Genomic DNA, 9,216 nt, shown 5'->3' with positions numbered 1-9,216 from the left:
TGTGGACTAAAAGACTTCTTATTCTTATTGAAGATTTGGGTTTTTCCTTACAAAAAAGAAGTAAAATTGGAAAAAGGATTATAAAAATTTTGGACTTTAAAAAAACCCTAAATGGTATGGGTGACATCTTATGGCTAAAAATGATATTACAACTTGTTATTGTCTAAAAGAGACTTGGCTTGAAGCCCAAACTATAGATAAGACTTTTGCAACTTTGAAAGATATCAGCTGTGAGAAGCCCAGCTGTGTTTTATACTCAGTGACAAAATTATTTTGATTCTCTGATTGTAAAGCTTTTAACTTAACACCCTACTAAGAGAACATGGATGAGTATCAGGAACAGATTCTCTTTATGTTGAAAGCAATTTATGAAACTATTCTTACAGCTACTGATGAAATAAGAAGCTACAGAAAAGAACAAGATGTCAGCCTAGTTATATGAACCAAACTTTGATTACAACTAAAGAATCAACTACACAGAAGATAATAGAAGAAGTGGAACAATTAAATACTATGATAGAAGATTCAATTGATCAACAAGCACAGTTAATGGAAAACCTAGAAAAGAGACTGACAACGTGGAAAAGAGAAAAGATTTTCTATATAAACCAGAAGAAATCTGAGAATCAAGAAAAACAGACTGAAGGGAAGATAAACATTTTAGGAAAACTACGTCGAGTTGGAAAAAGAGAGAGACGATTTGTTAGTCCTTCCAAAAAAAAATATGACAGGGTGTTTAGTTGATCTTAAACCAGAGATGTATCTGCTTGGTTTCAGGCCTGGAAATATTAAGAGGGGAATATGGTATTTGGTTTTACATATCTTAATGGTGGCGAGGATGGGGTATGCTCAATTTTGGAAGGCAAATCATACCCCACCGGATGAAGCTATAATTAGGAGAATACTTGATTGTGCAGAAGCAGACACATTGACCAAGAAGTTGAAGGGTAAAGAAGAGACACCAGCATTTCTATCATGGAATAAATGGTATATTTGGATAGATAAAAGATAAAACTGCCTAATGTGCAATCAGCCCAGGTTCGAATCTCAGAAGGGTATGGCTGACTGATGAAAACAAATAAGTTTGAAATGCATATCAGTCTCCCTTTAATTCTTTATTAGCAATCTAAAAAAAATTACACAAATATGAGCTGTCACTGTTGTGACTACTGCCTGTCGATGGCCTTCGGTTAGGCTGAAACAGGAAATAAAGATTTGTCCCATGTTTGGGGCCTAGCAAGGTAATCTAAAATAGTTAACAAGCATTTAACACACACACACACACACACACACACACACACATATATATATATATATAAGTTGCAATGTATGTCAGTGAAAGTTGGACCATAAGAAAGGCTGAGCGCCAAAGAATTGAAGCCTTTGAACTATGGTGCTGGAGAAGACTCCTGCGAGTCCCTTGGACTGCAAGGCGATCAAACCGGTCAGTCCTAGAGGAGATCAACCCTGACTGCTCTTTAGAAGGCTAGATCCTGAAGCTAAAACTCAAATACTTTGGCCACCTAATGAGAAGGAAGGACTCACTGGAGAAGAGCCTAATGCTGGGAAAGATTGAGGGCAATAGAAGAAGGGGACGACAGAGAATGAGGTGGCTGGATGGAGTCACTGAAGCAGTAGGCGTGAGCTTCAATGGAGTCCAGAAGATGGTAGAGAACAGGAAGGCCTGGAGGAACATTGTCCATAGGGTCGCGATGGGTCGGACACGACTTCGCAACTAACAACAACAACAACTTAATTAATTAGTCACTATTTCATAAGAACAGGCTTATGCACAAATATACCATGCCCATTCACATTAAATACTTTTTTCCTATGAATTCAATTTGAATGTATGTTATTTTTGTTGTTGACCAGTCAAAAATAGCAAGAATCACACAGAAATAAGAAAATAGGGAAAGATAAGAATCACAGCTAGCACATGTTTACCAGATAAAAGTATTTTAAATACAGTTCTTTGTATTAAGACTCCAGTGAAGACATCACTTTGAATAGTTAGCCAGATGTTTAGACTGGATTTGGCATTTTAATTCACATACTGAGTTCTTAGCAAGGACCCAGAATAAGTAGATGTTGTTGTTTAATGGTGTTATTATTGTTATTAGTGTTATGAAATTTTGATCCAGCTTAATTAAACCAATATTAAATCTTTTTGGATGAAGTTGCAACTTAAAAGCTGCTATCAAAGACCTAAAGGTGCTTTTTTGAGAGGCAACAAGACATTGCTTTTCCTTGAAGATGTTTTGCTTCTCATTCAAGAAGCTATCAAAGATTTTGCCTTTCTCACAAGAATTTTGAAATTGTCTTTCAATGTTGAATGGTATTTTGTTTTCATTTGGTGTTGCTGTTCCTATTATGCTTATGCTTACAATTGGCAATTATTGTACTCTTTTGAGCCAATATATCACAGTGTATTTAGCTGTTAATTTAAATTTATATGCTACAATTTTGAGTAATTTATTCACTGCTTATTTTTAAGGTGTACCTACCGTACAGTATATTATAATTTTTTTTTCATTTCTTCAAGAATTTTATTCTCTTCTGACATCTAAGCCCACTTTCAATGTCTTAGGAATCAGAATAGTGAGATTGCATCATCATAACAATTTCCATCACCATCAGAATTACCACCACCATCATTCACCTTGGTGTAATGGGAATACAGCTGTTGAAGTTTTACATTGGCACACATTAAAAATGAAATTTAGTTGCTTGCTCTCAAAGTGTACACATATATAACACACATTTAAACATGCTATATACAACATATGTCTAAACTTATAATCTTACATACAAATACATATAAAACAGTTTCTCTCTTATTACACTACTGAACAAAAGTTAATTCCAAAGTGAATAAAATCTGTTCATCTTTGTGCCTCATTATGTTGGATGGAAGTGGGGTTATTGCAATGACTTGAAACAGGCAAGTTATGGATTATCAAAAGAACAAATTAAAATATCAAAGTATAGTTATCTACCAAGTCAAATATAGATGAGGAGCACTTCAGCAAAGAGAGTGGAGAAACCCCAAGAGATAGGACACATATGTGGGGTACATCTGTATGAAAAAGTAGGGTTTCAGTGGCTGGACATAAATAGGGGAGGTTTGAAAGTCTCAATTGTTCTCACAAGGAATGTAATTAGACATGTCTTTTCATAGTATTGTTACAAATATATGCAAAGGATGATTTGCATAGGGATCATCCTGCAATCAATTTGGGATTACACTTTGGAGATATCAACCCATTGATAAAAAAATGATCCTCTTGACTCTTGGCATAGTTAGGGTAACATAATGTAAGCCAAGTCTCTATGAAATCAGCTCATTGGGAGACGTGGAAATGTATTTATTTATTTATTTATTTTACATTAAATATACAAAATCAGCAACTATGGAAATTGTATGTAGTGGTCATGTAATGAAGGATCTGAGTAAGAAATTTACCAGTGGAGATGCATTTGAAAAACAGTCTATACAACTTGCATGACTTCCTTCCCAACTATTATCTTGAATGTTGGAGGGATCAGTATTTAGGAAAAGGCTAGAGAGGAATCATCAGTCAGATACATACTGCAGAAAATGTGGCAGACTTAATAGATTATAAGTCTTTGTTTTTATGTCTGTTTTTGTAATTAATATATTTTCAGTTAATTTTTATTGATAAGCCCATTTTATGGGCAAATCTCTAGATATGAGCCAAAAAAATATAAGGAAAGGAAAGGAAAGGGAAAGGAAGATAGCTTTTAAAAGAAAATTCAGTTTTTGTAACCTAAACTGAAATGATTTTATTCAGAAATATTTGAACAGTTTCAGATAAAGAAACCAAAACCTGAAATAGATTGATATTCATTGGCTTACTTGCTTAATATTCAACATCTGTTTAATGGCCTCCCTTACTTCTTTAGTCTTCAGACTGTAGATAATTGGATTTAACATGGGTGTAGAAATGCTATATTGCACAGAAAACAGTTCATCCATAACAACTGAAGAGATTGAATTGGGTCTCAGATACCGAAAGTAGCCAGTCACATAGAATAAAGCCACCACAATGAGATGAGAACTGCAGGTGGAAAAAGTTTTCTTCCTAGCTTCTGCTGAATTCATCTTCAGTATTGTAATGAAAATGTTGATATAGGACATTAGAGTAAGTGAAAATGTGAACATCCCAACTATGCCACTAGTAACAATGAACATTGTTTTACTTGCTTTGGTTTCAATGCAAGACAAAGCAAGAAGAGATGGAAATTCACAGGAGAAATGTCTGATAATATTTGGACCACAGAAAACTAGCTGTAGTACAGGCACAGTATTTGCAACAGCATATAATAATCCAGTTGCCCATGCACTTCCCACTAACTGTTTACAAAATAATACATTCATTGTTCTTATATAATAAAGTGGATTGTGTATGGCAATATATCGGTCATAAGCCATTGCTGTAAGAATACATCCTTCTGTACTTCCTGTTAGAAAGATAAAAAACATCTGAGTAATGCATTTGTTATAGGAAATGGTATGGCCATTGAAGAAATTCAGGAGAACTTTAGGGACCGTGACTGAAGAATAGCAAATATCTAGAAAAGAAAGGTGATTCAGGAAAAAGTACATGGGATTTTGAAGATGATTGTTGTTCTTTATTACCATCATGATGACTATATTCCCCATTAATGTTAATGCATAAATGAGTGAAAATATAAGAAAAAGAAAAATCTGGCCTGGAATGTTATATGAAAAACCAGATAGAATGAAATAGGTCATTGTGGCATTCAGATCTTCTATTTTCATTTCAGCAAACCACCATCTACAGTATGGACAAAACATTATAATATTATACAAGTATTATACAGTACAATAAAACATATTACACTAACTAGATAAACAAAGATGACTTGTCTAAATAAAAATAAAATAAAAATATATCATATTAAAGAATTAAAGGAATAATAAGCATGTAACCTTCAGCCAAAATTTAGCATTCTTAATCATTACTTTATTCCATATAAATAATCAGGTTATTCCATTGATGATACTTCAATCATCAGTAACTTTTATTAACTGAACCATTTATTTATTTAAAATGTGCAAACATAACTTTCTTAGAGGTGATTACTTTGGATTCATGGCTCTTTTTGATAAGGCTTTCAAAAAAGACAACACAAACAGAAATATATTTTGAAACTGTGATTGGTAGTAAGGAAGAAAATATTGAGTATTGCAAAGGAAAAGCATATACATTAATGATAATTGGTGACATATTGAAGATGAATCTTAATCATCTAAGAGTTAATGATCAAGTCTTTAGAAAGACACTCTAACATTTCACGTTGTTAATCTAGAAAGTGTTTTGATACAGGACCTATACCTACAGTATAGCACATAGCTCCTATATCACAGATAATGAACTTGAAAGCATAATTTTGAGGCTATTGAGGAGAATGTCTAGGAAATAACAACCATGTCCTTTAAGAAATGGAAGTGTTATTTATTCCCCAGCTTTTCCCTCCGAATAATATAGCTGAAAGTAGTATTTGACACAATTTCTGAAAACTATATTGACATTATTTTGTTTTTGTTTTGAGGGAAATTCCTCAAAACCTCCTTCTCTTTTATTCTTTTTAAAAGAAATAAAAATAAAAATATGTAGAACAATAAAACCAATTATACAAAAGGAAAATGCTTAATAATATGTACAAGATGAATGTTTTTGTTGGCAGTACTTCATCATTGTAAAATCATATGTACTGCTTTTTTAAACAAATGTTTAAAAGTGTCTATTTCATTATAACGAACACATGAATTTGATTACCCATAAAATAGATGCACATAATATAAAAAAATAATTGGAAATAAAATACCTGATACACTTCAGAAGGGTTTGTCTGCTGACTTAAATCAACAGACTTAAATAAAAAAAATATTATTTATATTGTTGAAACAAATGGTAAGGAGATCTCCTGAACCACAAAACCATGGAAAAAAAATAGAAATACTTATCCCAAAAGACCAATTAAGATTGTGTGATTAAGTCTCTTTGAGTATTTAGAAATAATTTTATCTAAAATGGTTGTTTGTTAGTACAACTTTTAGTTGAAGTTTTGGTTTACTGAAGCAAATTGAGCAAGGATCCCCGAATTTAATTGTCAATGAACAAAATAAACAACTATCACTCAGCTCATAAAATTCCAACATTTTAAGTTTTGAATTGTCAAACTCCTTCATCTTTCTTGCTCTTCCACCCTTGTCAGGTCAGCTGAAGATCAAAGTAAAGGAGAAAAGTAGTTTTTCTGTGCTGCTTTCATACTTTCTGTACAATGAAGTCTATGATTAAAATCTTTTATGTTCTCAAACATTCTTAGTCTGGACATTAGCCCTAATCTCTGGCCCCATAAAACAAAGTTTTATGCAATAATTATCTATGTTTAACAGCTAACAATGCAAAACACACTGTATTTTTCTTACCCTTATCTAAATGTGTGAGATGCTTTCTAGGAACAAAGTAATAAAAAAGCACAAGTTGGTATCATTGTTCCTTCTGGAATTCAGGGTAGAAATAATCAATCAGGAATCTATCATTGTCAAACAAAAATATATGCAGGGTAGATATGTCAAATATATTTTGCTTTATTTTCCTTTTTTATAGAAAGTTATAGTGCAAATACATTAATTTTTTGTCCCAAATAGTTTATCAAACAAACAAGCAAAACAGGGAAGAATGAAAGTCATGGGGAAATTGAGAACACTTGAACAAGTCCAACCTGAGAACGAAAGCATTAGTCTAGACATTGACTTCTAGCCTTGCGTTAATCATAAAGCCAATTGAGTGACTAGGAAAAATGTAGCAGCAAGTGTTCCACAGTATAACCAACAACAAGGAAGTAAACAACTATAATTCAACCCAGAGTTTTGGGTTAATTTAGATTTGGACTTTTAATATATCTAGTCCTTTCTGCCCTTTCTATAATATCCTACGATCAGATCCCAACCTCAAGTTGAAGATCAAGGTAAAGGAGAGGTCATAAATGCTGCTTTCATACATTCTGTACAACCTGGCATTTGTAAGAATTCCTTATATTCAAATTTCCCAAATATTCTAAATTTAAATGTATGTTAACACCTAATCTCTAAGTATGATTCAGTTTCCAAGGCAAATTCTTTCAGGATATAGTTTTCAGCAATAGAACAGTATATTTGAAATTACTAGAATAGAAACATGGAGAGTTGTTCACTAGATATTTATCAATAAATTTCAAATAATATGTTTCTACAATGCTGAAAATTAAATCTTGGAACTGAAAAAAGCAGCTTCATAATAAATATAAATATGATAAGGACGAATAAATCCCCAACTTTTCAGATAAATTTGCTACTCATATCATGCTATAAAATAAATTTGATCATCTGTTTGTTTTAACCTTGCAGCTCATTTCTTAAATAACTACATTAAAATATGTTTAGAAATATTATTTTTGGCAGGGGATAGATTTACATTATATGCTATAATGTGAAAGAAAGACAGAGATGGAGAAACTGTAAGAGGAAATAAACCACAGACTTACTGTAAATCTCAGTGGATCGTTTTATTACAGTTCTTTAAAAATATTTTCATTGTCATTAAAAAAAATCCCCCTGCTTAGATAGATATTAGAGCAAGACACATAGTGTTGGGAATTTGGAGGAAGGAGCATTCCACACCCCTGCTATATTATTAACTGTAGGTATTGTTTTGGGGTTAAAGACTGGGCCAATGCTTTCTAAATAGTTTCTCTACAGCAGATATCTCTTTGTTTTTCAGGCTATATATGATGGGGTTTAACATAGGAGTTAAAATGCTATATTGAATGGATATTACTTTGTCCAGATCCATAAATGATTCTGAGCGTGGCTTCATGTAACAACCCCCCCCCCTGCAAAGTAATATAAGCCAAACACAATGAGATGTGAACTGCATGTGGAGAAAGCTTTCTACCTGCCTTCTGCTGAATTAATTTTCAGAATAGCAGAAATAATGTAAATATAAGAAACAAGTGTGATTAAAAAAGAGCTAAGACTAATTGCTGACAGTGATATAAGAAGAATGATGTAATTGGAGAGAGTATCTACACAAGACAAGGCCAAGAGTGAAGGAAGCTCACAAAACAAAGTATCTGATGTTGTTGTTGCTACAAAAATGTAGATTTAGCAAAGAAAGTACATTCAGCATAGAATGAAAGAATCCCAGGATCCAGGATCCACTAACCATTTTATTGCATATCTCTCTTGTCAAGTATCTGCTATAATGCAGGGGGTCACATATAGTCATATATCGGTCATAACCCATTGCTGAGAGGATAAAAATTGCTGTACAAGTTGTTTGGAAAGTGAAGGAAATCTGTACAATATATTCTTCCCAAGAAATAGTTTTCTGCTTTGTTAGGAAATTTGCCAACATCTTGGGAACAGTGACTGAAGAATAGCAGATGCCAAAAAAAGCTAAATGGCTGAGAAAAAAGAACATAGGTGTCTGAAAGTGAAGCTAAGACTTGATGACCAATATGATTAAAATATTTCCCAATATAGTGACTAAGAAAATGATCATGAACAAGAAAAGAAAGAAATCCTGTATGTATGGGTTATTGGAGAGTCCCAACAGAATAAACATTATTGCAGTTTGATTTTCCAGTTTAGAGGATTCAGGAAACATCTGTCAAAAAATAAAATAAAATAAAACACAGTAAATGATATATAGAAATATGAAAGTGGACTTCTATTTTAATATACATATTAATTTAAAGATCAAATTTTAGCTCAATACTGGGAATTATAAAGTATGGTACTTTATTTTTTACATACATTTCACCCAATGCAAAATATAACTGTTGCATTTCTCATTTTAGCAATATGTTTTGTTGATTGTTATGATGTTTCAATTCATTTGCTATCATAATTAGTATTGGCTGTGAATATCATTTGCATCCTCATGTATGTATTTGTGAAGTGAGCTAAAGTCTTAAATCAAGAGAAATTGTCCCTAAAAGAAATGTTGATTAAAAAATGTTGAAACAGATTTTGAGTCAACTGTTTCTTCAAAATGTCCAAATGGAAAGATTTCAAGAAGTTGCGGCACTTGGAATTTACCCATTGGAAAATCCATTCTTTTCAGCTGCGTTGTCCTCTTCTGTACAAGTATCCACTGATTTGCTCTTTCTGGATTCCAT

General features: G+C 32.6%; 1 protein-coding gene across 1 annotated transcript; it reads right to left on the bottom strand.

The window, feature by feature from the left end:
- Window positions 1-2,593: 2,593 nt before the first annotated feature.
- On the bottom strand, window positions 2,594-9,216 carry LOC308678826 (olfactory receptor 5BS1-like; the record flags this gene model as incomplete). The annotated part of the gene is made up of 3 exons (XM_081346059.1): window positions 2,594-2,683; window positions 3,881-4,823; window positions 9,137-9,216. 3 exons carry the CDS (start codon window positions 9,214-9,216, stop codon window positions 2,594-2,596), a joined length of 1,113 nt encoding a protein of 370 aa, XP_081202185.1.

The sequence above is a fragment of the Vipera berus genome, assembly GCF_964194415.1.
Source record: "Vipera berus genome assembly, chromosome: Z".
Lineage (NCBI taxonomy): Eukaryota > Metazoa > Chordata > Lepidosauria > Squamata > Viperidae > Vipera > Vipera berus.
This window is presented reverse-complemented; position numbering and strand designations above follow the sequence as displayed.